The sequence below is a fragment of the Xenopus tropicalis genome, chromosome 3, assembly GCF_000004195.4.
Source record: "Xenopus tropicalis strain Nigerian chromosome 3, UCB_Xtro_10.0, whole genome shotgun sequence".
In the NCBI taxonomy this organism is placed as follows: Eukaryota; Metazoa; Chordata; class Amphibia; order Anura; family Pipidae; genus Xenopus; species Xenopus tropicalis.
Window position 1 is genome coordinate 15848453 of NC_030679.2, and position 16627 is coordinate 15865079.

Genomic DNA, 16627 nt, shown 5'->3' on the forward strand with positions numbered 1-16627 from the left:
GGGCAGGTCTATAAAACACAATGTTTGGGTCAGGTTGAGAGGGGATGGAGACTCCACTGAGCACAAAGAACTGTGACAGAGGGAATACTACTCAATGCTCAAGCAAGCGTTTTTTTAATTGGAAGTGCATTTATCAGTGCTCCTTGTGCTACTTATTAGCCAGTTCCTATTCAATAGTATTGGCAACAGGCTGACAGGGCAGAATGGACCCACTGTATTACCACTGGAGGGTGGAGGCAGCCAAATGCCTATATAATGTTAATTGTTTTATTTATAAGAATTAAAAGAATTTTAGGAATTTAAAAATGTGCTTTGGTTCCTGCAACGCTTCCCTCCACACGTCAGCTCATAAACTTGCTAGCCCGGTTTGCAAAAGAAGCTGCAGAACTAGCAGTAAGCAGCCAACAGAACCAAAAGAGGCAGATCTTCAGCCAGGAAGTAGCATGAGAAAATTCTCTATGGACAAAATGGACACAGTCGTTGAGGCCCTGGTCTTTAATCAAGAGTAACTCTGAAACTAGGCATGGCCATCTTCCCTACGGTTTTGATCGTATGTGCACAAATAACCTTAATAGCAGAAAGAGAAGAGCTGCAATACTTGCCAATGCACCATGAACTGGCCAACACAGTGCGTCAGCAGATGACAGTTTCTATTCTGCCCAATTCTATAACAGATTAATATCAACAGTGCATGTAGCTGATATCCGCCAAAGATACGAAGTCTCGCAGATATCGGCTACATGTGCCTGCACCCAAGCGTATTTTATTCATTCGGGTACAGGAACAAGATAGGGGAAATCTAGTGTAGCGGGGCGTATGCTCGGCAAACGTTTTTCAGCATGCCAAGGAAACGCACATGTAGCATCAGCTTTAAGTTCATACAGAGTATATATCTTGACAACCTATGCCCATGATCCCATGTTACCAAGCACCTGAGCCCACATGATTTTAATTAATTTAAATTAAAGATCTTACCTCACAGTGTACATTCCAGCTGTCGAGAGTTACATTAAAAAGAGCTTTTAATGCCTCAATGGTACAGTCTGTCTCTTGCACAGACAGTGGCGGTAGATTTATTTCTGTAACTGTCTGGTATTTTTCTGCCCACTGGATCCCAAGAATACTCTCAAGGGTTTGGGTGAGAAGAGGAAGACCCTGCAACTCCTGTTTTAACCGTGCCCGAATGTCTGTATGCAACAGCGTTAGAAGGAAGAGAAGCCGCAGGGCAAAGCAGCGAATGTCATTGACCATACGCTGGTCCTTACACTTTCCTAAAAGGCCGCACAGTAAATCAGCAAGGTCCAGTTCTAAGCTTAGCTTCTGGGCTTCCATACTGTTAAAAACAATATTGCACAGGCACTTCAAGGCTTCTACCACAACAGGAAAGTCTTTCACCTCTCCTAAGGAATTGAGCTGAAGATCCAGCTTGGCCATTCTCATTAGGATCTGCAGGTTTTTCTTGGTTGTCACAGGAACCAGAACCTTTTTATCTCGAGACAGGATCCGGAGAGCTTCTAAGCACATAATCTGGCAAGAGGTTTGTGTTCCTTTGTCGAGGACTTGAAAGAGAGCTTCACATAATTTCTGCAAGCAGTAGAATAAACAAGCATTACTACAACACTATAAGGAAAGTTAGTAAAATGGGCAGTTCACCTTTTAATTAACATTTAGCAGAATGTACACAGTGATATTCTGAAACAGTCTTTTTTGTGGATTGTGATTTATTTTTGTTCAGCTCTGCAGTGTGGAATTTCAACCGCTATCAGGTTGCTAGGATCCAATTTTCTCTAGCAACTAGGTAGTGGTTTGAATGAAAGACTGAAAAATATATAGGAGATTGACCTGAACAGAAAGATAAGTGATAAATAAAAAGTAACATTTACACTAAAATTTTAGACTCCCAAAGCAATACTATTTTGTCTGCCGGGGTCAGTGACCCGCCTCTGGACAAAGGCAGAAGATGAAGGCAAATGACAACTACAAAAAATAAAGATTAATTGAAAAGTCACTAAGAATAGGACATTCTATAACATACAAAAAGTTAACTTGATACTGACACTAAAAAACTACTCTTCAAAATATTAATACACATGAAGAGTTACCTACAGGTCACGTTGATCATTTTTGACTAATAGGACTGCTTTTGTAAGTTGTTCTTAAACTGGACTGTTTTGCCAACCTGGCTGTCCCTTCTTAAAGAAACAGTAACATCAAAAAATTAAAGTGTTTTAAAGTAATTAAAATATAATGTGCTGTTGCTCTGCAAAAAAATGGTGTTTTTGCTACAGAAAAGCTACTATATGGAAGGGGTAATAAGGGATAGGGTACTTGAATACATTGCAGTTCACAATACTATAAGTTTGTGCCAGCATGGTTTTATGCGTAACAGATCTTGCCAGACTAATTTAGTCGCCTTTTATGAGGAGGTGAGTAGGAACCTTGATGCTGGAATGGCAGTTGATGTCAGCTAAAGCATTTGATACAGTACCTCACAGAAGGTTAATGATCAAATTAAGGAATATTGGCCTAGAACATAATATTTGTAATTGGATAGAGAACTGGCTGAAGGATAGAGTACAAAGAGTGGTGGTAAATGGAACATTTTCTAATTGGACCAGTGTGGTTAGTGGAGTACCGCAGGGGTCAGTCCTTGGTCCTTTGCTTTTTAACTTGTTTATTAATGACCTGGAGGAGGGCATAGACAGTACTGTTTCTATTTTTGCTGATGACACAAAATTGTGCAAAACTATAAGTTCCATGCAGGATGCTGCCGCTTTGCAGAGCGATTTGACAAAATTGGAAAACTGGGCAGCAAACTGGAAAATGAGGTTCAATGTTGATAAGTGCAAAGTTATGCATTTTGGTAGGAATAATATAAACGCGAACTATCTACTGAATGGTAGTGTGTTGGGGGTTTCCTTAATGGAGAAGGATCTGGGGGTTTTTGTTGATAACAAATTGTCTAATTCCAGGCAGTGTCATTCTGTGGCTACTAAAGCAAATAAAGTGCTGTCTTGTATAAAAAAGGGCATTGACTCAAGGGATGAGAACATAATTTTGCCCCTTTATAGGTCCCTGGTAAGGCCTCACCTTGAGTATGCAGTGCAGTTTTGGGCTCCAGTCCTTAAGAAGGATATTAATGAGCTGGAGAGAGTCCAGAGACGTGCAACTAAACTGGTAAAGGGGATGGAAGATTTAAGCTATGAGGTTAGACTGTCGAGGTTGTTTTCTCTGGAAAAGAGGCACTTGCAAGGGGACATGATTACTCTGTACAAGTACATTAGAGGGGATTATAGGCAGATGGGGGATGTTCTTTTTTCCCATAAAAACAATCAACGCACCAGAGGTCACCCCTTTAGATTAGAGGAACGGAGCTTCCATTTGAAGCAGCGTAGGTGGTTTTTCACGGTGAGGGCAGTGAGGTTGTGGAATGCCCTTCTTAGGGATGTGGTAATGGCAGATTCTGTTAATGCCTTTAAGAGGGGCCTTGATGAGTTCTTGAACAATCAGAATATCCAAGGCTATTGTGATACTAATATCTACAGTTAGTATTAGTGGTTGTATTTATAGTTTATGTATGTGAGTGTATAGATTGGTAGGTGTGGGTTAGGTGTGCTGGGTTTACTTGGATGGGTTAAACTTGATGGACACTGGTCTTTTTTCAACCCTATGTAACTATATAAATAAGCTGCTGTGTAGCCATGGGGGCAGCCATTCAAGCTGGAAAAAGGAGAAAAGGCACAGGTTACATAGCAGATAACTGGTAGAAAAGCCCCATATAATGGGGGTTTATCTGTTATCTGCTAAGTAACCTGTGCCTTTTCTCCTTTGAATGGCTGCCCCCATGGCTATACAGCAGCTTACTTATATAAACTATAGTACTCTTTCTGAGGCAAACACACCAGTTGTAGCAATGCAGGGCAACAGTACATTATATTGTAATTACTTTTATACACTTTAATTTTTTGGTGTTACTGTTCCTTTAACCTGTCTTTTATAGCTTCCAATTATATCGTACTACTGCTGTACAAATATGGCAGCTCCTCTTAGAAGAACATGGGGGATCAGATAGGTAAAAACATTCGGCAAATAATGATTTAATTAATTAAGGATGACATTGTAAAGCTTATGCAAAGACAATATTATGATAGTTGCAAAAAAAGGTTTAATTTCTGGTGTGAGTATCTCTTTAAAGGAACAGTAACAGCAAAAAATTAAAGTTTTTTAAAGTAATTAAAATATAATGTACCATTGTCCTGCACTGGTAAAAGTTATAATACTATTATAGTTGATATAAACAAAGCTGCTGTGTATCCATGAGGGCTGCCAATTAAGCTGGAAAAAGGCACAGGTTGCATAGCAGATAACAAATAACAACTGTAGAATAAAATAGCAGCTTTATTTATATAAACATTCTGAGGCAAAGACACCAGTTGTACCAGTGCAGGGCAACAGTACATTAAATTCAAATTACTTTTATACACTTTCATTTTTTGGTGTTACTGTACCTTTAAAGGGACAAGGAAACCCTGAAAATGAATAGCATTCACCTAAAAGGGTATATTAAAAATAAAGCTTAGGCTCTTCCAAAACTTCTTCTGTATCCACCAATTCCCCAGCAGCTCACTAAGATACATTCAATTTTCTACTGCCTGTGCTATGTCACCTCCCCTGGATCTGCATTCCAGAGACTAAAGGCTAACATCCGCTTGCTTGGCGAGGTCGCTAAGCGAGCGGACATTCTCCCAATATCTCCACCTACGGGTGGGTGATACCGGGCTTATTTGGTCGTCTGGCCCTGGGGCTAAACAATCGAATTAGAATGATGGGTATAGGCGTCTGATCGAATTCGAATGACAGGTATCCATTGGTTCAGGGACCGCATCAACAAGCGATGCAGTCCACAATCCGACTAATTTTTAAACTTGCCCCATTGAGATCAAGCCCAGCGTTAGTGCCCATACACGGGCCGATAAGCTGCTGAATCGGTCTAAGGGACCGATATTGGCAGCTAGAATTGGCCCATGTACGGCCAAGACCTAACACACATTTAAAAACGATGGGCTGAATTCTGTGTGTATGTACATGGACACATCAATGTCAGCAGCTGGCAGAAGAAACCTTAAACAATGAGCAGACCAGGCTGTTTCTTGGCCTGCAAATATGTAGTAGTTCATTTTTAGAGGACAAGGAAACCACCCTGATTTTTTTTTTGAAAAAAACTCAGAAAGTCCAGTTCCTTTAGGCCCTGATTATATAGTTTTGCCCTTGTGGCCACTGTATTGTTTCCTTAAAGGAGAACTTGAAAACTTTGAATGTGTAAACTTAAAAACTATGTGATAAACATTTCCTAGAAGCAAAAATCAAAACGCAAATAAACCAAACATTCACATATTTTGAAAACATTTGCTACAAACAATCCTGGCCTGAGCACCTAATCTCCCTACTATACTATCAATTAGCGGCAGACACAACACCCCTACAACAAACATACATGACAAAATGGGAAAAAGATCTAGAGACCACAATACCAGAAAAACCTGGTCGCAAATATGGACCACAGCCAGCAAAACCTCGATATGTGCAGTATCAAGCGAAAGGGCATACAAGATCATATTCAGATGGTACTACACCCCATCTCGCATCAGTAAACTCACAAACAACCCAGAACTATCAACCTGCTTCAGAGGATGCGGGCAACACTGATCACAAAAATAAACTGGATCAAAGCCATGGAATCAATTAGAAACAGACTGCTGGACAAGAGCTACGAGGGGGAACTGGAGTGGTATCCGTGGGCCCAATATCTGGAGAGCCAGCAGCCAGATAGCTCTGAATAGAAATTCGACGAGAACCGGTAACCTCTACTCTCACCTGACCCCCACTCTTCCTCCTCTTACCCCAATAACCTTACCTTTATACCTCTACCTAACCCACTAGATCACACCTCTTACCCAATCAACCACAGCTTATCAGAAGAAAGAACCAACCAAGAGAACAAAAAAGAAAATAAGCACAAAACAAATATGCAGTTAAGATTGTAAACTCTTTTATTGTGAAATATTTAGTAACAATGTTTAAAGGCAAATCAGATACGTTGATTGTACTGTTTCATATTTAACAAAAATCAATAAAAATCTTCAAATTTAAAAACTATGTGATATGGGAGAGGTGAGGAAGGTCTAGGCAATGATAGTTAAGGGTGCTTTTTGCGCCTGGGGGTATAGTTCTCCTTTAAGGCTACAGTCAGACCAAGCTATTTCTCACCTCGCGCCATGTTGTTTCTGCACCTACTGGCATGGTGTAGACCTGGTGGCAGACACATAGGGGTATATTTATCAAAGAGTAAAGTTAGAGCTCACTACAGTCTGCTAATTTGAAAGTAAAACCCTTTGATAAATAAGCCTTTAAAAATGCTATAGATATACCGTATATACTCGAGTATAAGCCGATCCGAATATAAGCCGAGGTACCTAATTTTACCTAAGAAAACTGGAAAAACTTATTGACTCGAGTATAAGCCTAGGGCGGGAAATGCAGCCGCTACTGCTAAGTTTCAATAATCAAATAAATAACAGATAAATAAATAATAGATAACTTTAGGGAAAGAAAAATGCTACAGCAGCAGACAAAAGCAAGTTTGGAAAGGCTAAGGAAGCTGCCATACTAATTATCAAGTACTTGACACAGTTCACGTGAGGGGTTGTCCTCAGTGGACCCCAGTCCCAGTACAAGTCCCACCACAGTACTACAATAGTAGTTACTAGGGCAAAATAATTCTTGATGCTGGACTTAGTACAAATTTAATTTTTTTAAATAACAAGTTATTTTACCACTTACTGACTCTGGCACATGTGCAGATGGATGTGCAGATGGATGTGCAGATGTAATGCGCCCCTTGCGCACAACCCCCCCCCCCCCCCTTTTTTACATTAGAACTAAAAGCAGTTCTAATGTGTAGCGAAGGCTCTTTCTGAAAGCACAGACTCAGGCACGATGCACTGAGATGGCTGCCTACTCCTACCAATATTACAACTAAAAAAATATATTTGTTGGTTCAAAAATAATATTTTAAATGGTAAAGTGAATTATTTGCTATATAAAGAGCATAATTTAGAAATAAAAACCATGACAGTATCCTTTTGCGTCCTTTTGGGTTTAAACTATTATTAAATGATTTTTTTAGTATACTTAAGGTATGGAGATCCAAATTACAAAAAGACCCCCTTATCCAGAAAGCCCCAGGTCCAAGCATTCTGGATAACAGGTCCTATACCTGTACTGCTTTCAACAGCAGTGATATTTTCGAATAAAAAAAAAATTAAAGTACTGAAAATGTTTACTATACGTGGGAAAGCTGTTTAGAACGCTTTCATGATACAAAAAAGTATTTTTAAAAAGCTTTGAACTTCTCTGCACATACACCCCAATGTTACAAATCCAATTTGTCGATGGTTAAGCAGCATTGCCCAGAATAAAGATTGGCTACTTACACTCTGGCATGCACGCGTCAATACCGGGAGTTGAAGCTAAGGACCGGAAGGTGGAAGTGCTGGGGTTGAGGTACATGCCGGGACTTTGATGGAGCGCGGGAGAGGAATTTGATCACCGGCAGCGCTTCACCCGTTACCATAGCAACTGTTGGTCGGCCGGGGCCGGGGCACCGAGGCATGAAGCGTGTACTTACAGAAGCCGGGAATCGGCTGGTAGCTGTATGAGGCAGTACTGCCGAGACCGGCGAAATGAATAGGAAAAAAGGGGACAAGGGCTTTGATAGCCCCCGACATTTCAAATCTTACAGCAGCACGGTCAGTGCGAACGCACGCACACACTCGGCCAGCCGCAGGGGGGGGGTGGTATGTGGCAGCGCAAGGACGTGTAACATCAGCAGAGTCAGCGCGAACGCGCACGCACACTCGTCCGGTCACGGGGGTGGGTGTGCGGGTGGCTGCGCACAAGCGGCGCGTTACATCAGTATACTCGAGTATAAGCCGAGGGCTACTTTTTCGGTGCTGAAAAACTCGGCTTATACTCAAGTATATACGGTAAATGGAAAGTGACAGAATTTCACTGTAGTGGATTGTAGCGAGCTCTAACTTCACTCTTTGATAAATATACTCCATAGAATGGATTTAGGAGCAAAAATACATTCTCTAGCATTTCAGTGCCAAAATCCACTCCATGTTTCTGTACCCAGGTGACACCATGCCTGCAAGTGCAAAAGCAACACAGAGCAGTATCTCGGGCTGCGTTATCCTAGCATGACCATAGCCCTGAGGAAACACCTCTAATCTAAAGGCCACCCCTTTAGATTAGAGGAATGGAGCTTCCATTTGAAGCAGCGTAGGTGGTTTTTCACGGTGAGGGCAGTGAGGTTGTGGAATGCCCTTTCTAGTGATGTGGTAATGGCAGATTCTGTTAATGCCTTTAAGAGCGGTCTGGATGAATTCTTGAACAAGCATAGTATCCAAGGCTATACATTTTTAAATGTAACCTTATAATGATGCCAACTGCTATGTAAGCTCCATGGGGCAGGGAGAATGTGATAGGGACCTTAGGTTGTAAGCTCCATTGGGGCAGGGGCTGATGGGAATGTGATAGGGACCTTAGAATGTAAGCTCCACTGGGGCAGGGAATTATGTATCATCTCTGTAAAGAGCTGTGGAATATGTCAGCACTATATAAAGAATAATAATGTAATAATTATTCTTTGTGCCTTCAGTGTCTGGCACCAAGTTTTGCATCTAACTGTGGCAACTGCATTTTAGCCATAGAAAGGGCACAGTGGGTCGGATACTTGCCATTCTCTTCTCTACATCAGCGGGATCAAATTTAAACATGGTGCGGTTCTGTAGGAAGAAAGAAAATAAAACTGTAAACACAATTTTTAAAGCCATCAGTTAAAAGAAAATATTACAAAGAGGACTTGGCAATTAAAATTGTCCCTCCCCTCCAAACCCTGCATATATATTTTATTAAATATTTGATATAACAATACAGTGGCTGCTTAAAACTGTCAATGACTAGTATGTTTGCCCGAGGCACACCTTCTATATTATAAAGGATTTCTGGTAATAAAAAAGCTATTAGTATTGGCTCAGATACAAAGTCCTATATCTAAAAAAAATAATTGACAAGCTAAGGGCTTTTGGGACCCCATGACTGACTACAGAAAAAGAGAAGGGCTTCTTGCGCTGGCCATACACTGCTAGATCTGCCCATTTGGCAAGGTTTCCAAAAAAGCTGATCTGCGGCCATAGTAAAGTAAAGCAATTTAAAAGGGGAACTTTGAATTACAAACCAAAATTTGTTAAAGGAAAAGTAACACTAAAAATTTTTAAGTAAAAAATGTATTCTACCCTGCAAACCATTTATTATTTTGAATGATTTATTAGAAAATAACTGTTAAAACTTGGTTTCCGGTCATTTGAAAAAAGGCGATACGGCGATGCAGGGGAAGCATCCAGTATGCGACGATTGATTGATCGATCCTAGCCTTCCTTCTGTATAGGAAGGAGTCCCCTGCATCGCCGTATCGCCTTTTTTCAAATGACCGGAAGCAAAGTTTTAACAGGTATTTTCTAATAAAGCATTCAAAATAATAAATGGTTTGCAGGATAGGGCAATTATTGGAGCAGGGTAGAATAGATTTTTTACTTACAACATTTTTAGTGTTACTTTTCCTTTAAAGAGCCCCACACAATACAACAACTCCTAGTATATCTATTACTGTAACCTGATCATTCAAAAAGTATGAATAAATCCCTTTTGTATATGCTGAAATACAGCTACAAAACAGTTCTTCCCTTTCTGCATGATTTGAAATCCCGACAGGGGGACTAAAACATTGATGGTACAAATTGTAACTTCTCCACTGCTTACAGACAGCATTCAGGCACTACATAACCCACAATGCATTGCACTGCGATGATCCTTTCCTCATTGGCATCACGTATGCAGGGAATTGCGGGGATTGGGAGGATGCAGGCTGAAGGCAGTCTGATGACACTTGACTACTGTTACATTTTGTTTTCGTTTTTTTTGAGTCTCAAAGTAGTCAGCCAGATCCACAAAAGAACCCGGGGACTAGGCGGAGGTAACTGTTTCAAACCATACTATTACATTAAAAATAATTAAAAGGCAACAACAATGTGATACTGATGTTTATGATTAATAAAAGAAGATACAAACAATAAATAAATAATTAAAAGGCTGCATATTCTTTAATTGATGTATATCGCAAAGTTGCTTGGAATTATGTTTTCTTTTCAAAAAGCTTAAGTTGTGTTTGGGCAGAGTTTGCCTTTAATTTAATGTGCACTAAAGGCCCTGACACGCAGCGCACTGTATTGCCTTGAAATCTTCTTTCTCACAGGCAAGAAACTGCCCAAGAATACCTACTCCTTTAGATTCACTGGAGAGGAGATTCCCCGCTGGGACTGAAGTGTCCTGTGTGTCAGGCCCTAAAGGCAAGGGCACACAAGGAGGATTGTCAGCCTGCGGATAAATGTAAGCTGACAATTCGCCCCTACGCTTAGAAAATCTTCTAGTTGTGCAGCAACACAATCTGCCCTGTGTGCTGTTGCCCTAATGGTATATACTGTATATATACATAAAGTTGCAAACAGAAAATAATTAAGCGCAAATAGCAACACTTCCTAAACTATTTATGTTCTTTGGATTTCACTATAGAAACAATGTAGCAAAAGCCAGTACTCTTCCAGGTCTGCTGCAGAACCAGCAGCACAGAGACAATTTTAAATTCCATTTAAAAAGAACCTTAAAGAACCACAGAAAAGTTTTAATGAATATATGTTGGAAAGCTGCTCAGAATGACATTTTCCTTCACTACCATTTCTGGTCAGACTTCCCTCTTTAATCTCTTCTTGTGAATAGGGTTTATTTACCCTTAGCACTTATCTTTCAGTTAAATAAGCTTATAAAAGAGATGAAAGGGAAGACGGCACCAAGTGCAGGCAGCCTGATGATCGCTGATGTAGGAGACTACCTCAGGACACAGGCAGATGTCATTATTTGTGTAAGGCGATTCTTGGCCGCTCTTATTTATTTATAAGGGATCCTCCCTACCGAGCGCATTACCTATTCCAAGGCGTAGCAATACAATACTTCCAAACCCGCCGTGCAACAACCCACGTCCTCTTTTCTCTCTGTATTAAAATACGCGGCAAACTTTAACTACAGGGAGGGTTAGGTGGCCCTGTAAAGTCAAGGAAGCTGAAATGCACATATTTGGTGAGGCCAAATTTAAAGCAAATATGTAAGGAAAATAAGTCACATGGCAAGCAATAGTGAAACCATGGCAAGCCCTGGTCATGAGCCCCCATGCAGCGTAGCACAGCATGTCCTGAATCTGGAAAGATCACCAAGTACGTCAGACAGCAAACATCAAACATTTCCCATATGAAAAGTGCCCAGACATTATGTCACTGCTTTCCTGTCTCCAGCAATTTGCTTAAAGGGAAACCAATTTTTTAAATAAACATATAGTATATGTAAATTAAAGGGCAAGTAAAGACATATGAAAGAAATTACTCTGATGGCTTTGGGCTGCTGTGCAAAAAAAAAAAAATTCTCACAATGGCTGCAGTTGGTCAAGCAATATCTAGAGCAACAAATACATGCAAAAACAAAATCTTACCTAACTGATATCCATACAAAACCTCACTATAACCTCTGGCTGGGCCCACCCAAAGGCCATAAATATTCTGTAAAATATATCCTAATAAATAGTGCTTACTGAAATAATTTAAGTCACATAACTCCCTGAAATTATAATACATAAGAGATACTCAGAGTTCCCTGTATAACTCAGCCTGCGGCTTTGTGCCTTTATAAGGTCACAGAAACTCTCAGTTACTTCTAATATCCTTATTTACAGTAGGGGGTACATTATTCCTTATGATACATGAGTGATACTCAGAGTTCCCTGTATAACTCAGCCTGCAGCCTTGTGCATTTATATGGTCACAGAACTCCTCTAAAACCTAGAGGGTACAAAATTTCCTGTATAATATACAACATATACACTATCATATTTTATTCATGTGTCTGCACCCGTACAAAATATATGAGGTGCATGGGGGTACATTAGGAATAGGTGCACTTGGGCAGGGTGCATGGGGGTACATTAGGAATAGGTGCACTTGGGCAGGGTGCATGGGGGTACATTACGAATAGGTGCACTTGGGCAGGGTGCATGGGAGTACATTAGGAATAGGTGCACTTGAGCAGGGGGACATGGGAGTACATTAGGAATAGGTGCACTTGGGCAGGGTGCATGGGGGTACATTAGGAATAGGTGCACTTGGGCAGGGTGCAAGGTGGGCACATTAGAAATAGGTGCACTTGGGCAGGGTGCAAGGTGGGCACATTAGGAATAGGTGCACTTGGGCAGGGTTAGGTGCACTTGGGCAGGGTGCATGGTGGGCACATTAGGAATAGGTGCACTTGGGCAGGGTGCATGGTGGGCACATTAGGAATAGGTGCACTTGGGCAGGGTGCATGGGAGTACATTAGGGATAGGTGCACTTGGGCAGGGTGCATGGGAGTACATTAGGAACAGGTGCACTTGGGCAGGGTGCATGGGAGTACATTAGGAATAGGTGCACTTGGGCAGGGTGCATGTTAGTACATTAGGAATAGGTGCACTTGGGCAGGGTGCATGGGAGTACATTAGGGATAGGTGCACTTGGGCAGGGGGCATGGGGGGTACATTAGGGATAGGTGCACTTGGGCAGGGGGCATGGGGGTACATTAGGGATAGGTGCACTTGGGCAGGGTGCATGGGGGTACATTAGGGATAAGTGCACTTGGGCAGGGGGCATGGGGGTACATTAGGAATATGTGCACTTGGGCAGGGGGCATGGGGGTACATTATGGATAAGTGCACTTGGGCAGGGTGCATGGGGGTACATTAGGGATAGGTGCACTTGGGCAGGGGGCATGGGGGTACATTAGGGATAAGTGCACTTGGGCAGGGTGCATGGGGGTACATTAGGGATAAGTGCACTTGGGCAGGGTGCATGGGGGGTACATTAGGAATAGGTGCACTTGGGCAGGGGGCATGGGGGTACATTAGGAATATGTGCACTTGGGCAGGGTGCATGGGGGTACATAAGGGATAGGTGCACTTGGGCAGGGTGCATGGGGGTACATTAGGGATAGGTGCACTTGGGCAGGGTGGATGGGGGTACATTAGGGAAAGGTGCACTTGGGCAGGGTGCATGGGGGTACATTAGGGATAGGTGCACTTGGGCAGGGTGGATGGGGGTACATTAGGGATAAGTGCACTTGGGCAGGGTGGATTGGGGTACATTAGGGATAAGTGCACTTGGGCAGGGTGCATGGGGGTACATTAGGGGTAGGTGCACTTGGGCAGGGTGCATGGGGGTACATTAGGGATAAGTGCACTTGGGCAGGGTGCATGGGGGTACATTAGGGGTAGGTGCACTTGGGCAGGGTGGATGGGGGTACATTAGGAATAGGTGCACTTGGGCAGGGTGCAATGGGGCACATTAGGGACGGCAGCATGAGGGTGCACTTACAGACAGCACAAAGCATCATGCTAATACCAGAGTACAACTGTGACAAAGAGCGCAGCAGTCGGTGCCACATTCTGCAGAAATTACCTCATCGTTATAGTGTTTGAGAGCTGACTCGATGCCGTCGTTCTGCCCCGGGCACACTATCTCCAGCAGAGCATCCAGCTCCATGTCTAACAGGAAGGTGAAAGGAACTTCAGGATGAACTCGAATCAAATCCCTTCCTTCCACATACTCACAGCGCTCCCTCCTGCACGGAGCATGCGCGCAGAAGGACAGCGCAACCTACCCCACTGGTTTCTTAACCCGCACTAGCGCTGCCAATGCATTCCTCCACACACCGCAACCTAACTTAGTCATTCACCGCTCTGCCTAGCATGATCATTTATATTTACAGCTCCGCCTAACCTGCTAGGCAGTTGCTGTGGTGAAACCCGATGCTTCCCTCCTTCTCTTACAAGCTTGACTATAGGTGTATGACATCTCTACCTAACAGCTTGCAGTACGGGGCTTCCACCAACCTCCCTTCAGTACTTGTAACCAGGAACTGGGCAAAAAAGCAGCAACAGATGCTCAAGGAAATAAAGTAACAGAGGTGTTTTTTTTCTTTCTGAACAAGCTTTATTGAAACGTGTACGTGTTCCAGTGTTCTAGAAACCTGAACGTTTTACAGCGTCTATTGGCCGCCAGCGGGTCACGTGATTTTGGGGCTTTATAATGCTTGAGTCATTTTTAGCATGTCATTTTAAGTAATGTACCAATATGGGGCTGTATGACTGGACCAGGTTTTAAAGGCATGTCGTCCTCATATAGTACTTACATGGGGATAAAGAGGATGTTGAAGAATGTACTTTAGAAATGCTACATCTCTCCAGCTACAGAGCAGGACTTTTTATTACAAAATAAATGGGTGGGGGGTTTCTACAATTCCTGGGGACTAATGTTCTAAAACAGGGCTTGTCCATGGGAAACGTGGGTAAATAGGAACCTTGTTCTGTGTTTTAATAACTTCTGAACATCAGGGAGTGGTTCAAGGGTTAAGAAGTAATTTTCTCCCCTGTGAAACAAATTGAGAGAGGCTGGGGGATTTGTCTTCCACATTCCTCAAATCCTTCATAAATCATTTAGACATGAAAGGTTGTTCTTGATAGATGTGTCTTTTTTCAGCCTAAAGCTGGCCATACACGCACCGATAATATCATATGAAAGGCTGTGGATATTGGACAACTTGCTGATTGGGCGGGTTAGAAGATTTTGATTGGGCGCCATTGAAGATGCCTGAGCAAAATCTATGTTCAGGGCTATATCGGCAGAAGGAGGTAGAAATCCTATTGTTTCTACCTCCATATCTGGCAATTCAGCCCTGAACGTCAGTGGAGGGTTGGAACGATCGCACGAAAGATCAAAAATCACCACGTGTGTGGCCAGTTTTACAGTAGCATAACTTGGTTGCTTTTCACTGTTTTCTTTTGCCCCCCCCCCCCCCCGCTTGCGCCATGCCACCCAACTCTATTCTACTCTATACTATTTTAAAGGTAGGAGAGGGGCCTAGGAGGGGGTACAGTAGAGTACAGCAGACTCTGTGGTCTGGGCCCCGCAACTATGGGCTGTGCTGTATAGATACTGTATTTGCGGCACTGCGGCCTAAGTAACTATGTCAACCCCAAACTAGATGGACTAAGCGCCACCAATAAATTTGGAGCATTGCCTGATGTCACCATGCACACTGAGCTGCCCTGTGTCCCTTAATGCTCACTGTTAGTGATGAGCGAATCTGTCCCGTTTCGCTTCTCCATAAAATTAGCGAAACAGCAAAATAATTTGCGGAATGGCGAAAAATTCACAAAATGCATTTGTTGCGCGATTTTTGTGTCGCCCGCGTCTGTTTTGTCGCCCACGGCTATTTTTTTTGGCGCACGTATCTATGTTTTGTCGCCGCGGCTATTTTTTTTTTGTTGCCTGCGTTATTTTTACGCAACCGCACCCGTTTTGACGTGACCACATCCGCTTTGACGCGACCCCATCCGTTTTGGCGTGACCTCGCCCGTTTTGACGCAACCAATCTGACGCACAACAAAAAACATTCCGCGCACCAAATTTTTCCACGGCAAAGTTTCGCAAAACAAATGCGGAAATTCGCTCATCACTACTCACTTTACATATGCACAGCGGAAATTTGCTCATCACTACGCACTGTACATATGCACAGCCTTTTCATGCATCAAAATGCTCATTCAGACAGGGAATTTGCAAAAAACAGGGGAATTATTTCTAGTGTTGGGAGGCTGGGGAGAACTCAGGTAACTCCTAAAATAAATAGTAAAGTTGACAACTATTCGATGTTAAGGTCCCCATACACTATAAGATCCGCTCGCTTGGCGATGTCGCCAAGCGAGCGGATCTTCACCCAATATCCCCACCTATGGGTGGGCGATATCGGGTAGGAAGTGGCTTGAAAAAAAAATAATCCGATCGTTTGGCCCTGGGGCCAAACAATCGGATTACATTTGCGGCCATGGGCAGTCGGTTCGGGGACCGCATCAACGAGCCGATGCGCTCCCCGATCTGACCGGATTTTCTAATCTGGCCGATCGAGATCTGGAAAATTTCAGGCCAGATATCGGTCGGCCAGGCCACTCTGTTCTGCCCATACACGGGCCGATTAGCTGCCGAATCGGTCCATGGGACCGATATCGGCAGCTATAGTTGGCCCGTGTATGGGGACCTTTAGAGCTTACAGGCCCATTTTGCATGGATAATGATTTACTCCCAAACCAGAGAGATTTAGGCAGGGTTTGGGGGCATCTAGTAGGAGCAGAAAGAGGAGATTGGAGGTGAGCCAGGCGCGGAAATACCAGGGATTACCAGTTTACTAGCAAGTACACTGGCAGTACATTTGTAATACCAGCCCTGTGCTTGGCAGGCACTTACTGGCCCGGTGGCAACCCTATACAGAAACTGTGTGACAACTCTACACAGGTGTAGAGTGTAGAGGAACTGCAGAGATTCTCACACAGGCCTACAAACCTATGTATCTATGGGGGGCCTCAATCGACCTGGTGTAG

At 42.9% G+C, this 16627-nt stretch overlaps 1 protein-coding gene across 3 annotated transcripts in view; it reads right to left on the reverse strand.

Moving 5' to 3' along the window:
- Positions 1-14073, reverse strand: part of ric8b (RIC8 guanine nucleotide exchange factor B) — a 37413-nt gene extending 23340 nt beyond the window's left edge. The window contains exons 1-3 of one of the 3 annotated variants that reach the window (XM_031898686.1): positions 13650-13964; positions 8802-8849; positions 976-1584 (exon numbers count right to left, since the gene is read on the reverse strand). In XM_031898686.1, coding sequence (XP_031754546.1) covers positions 976-1584; positions 8802-8849; positions 13650-13733 — 741 coding nt within the window. In that variant the 5' untranslated portion in view covers positions 13734-13964. The other 2 variants (XM_031898687.1, XM_031898688.1) reach the window with 2 other exon arrangements.
- Between the last annotated feature and the right edge of the window lie 2554 nt (positions 14074-16627).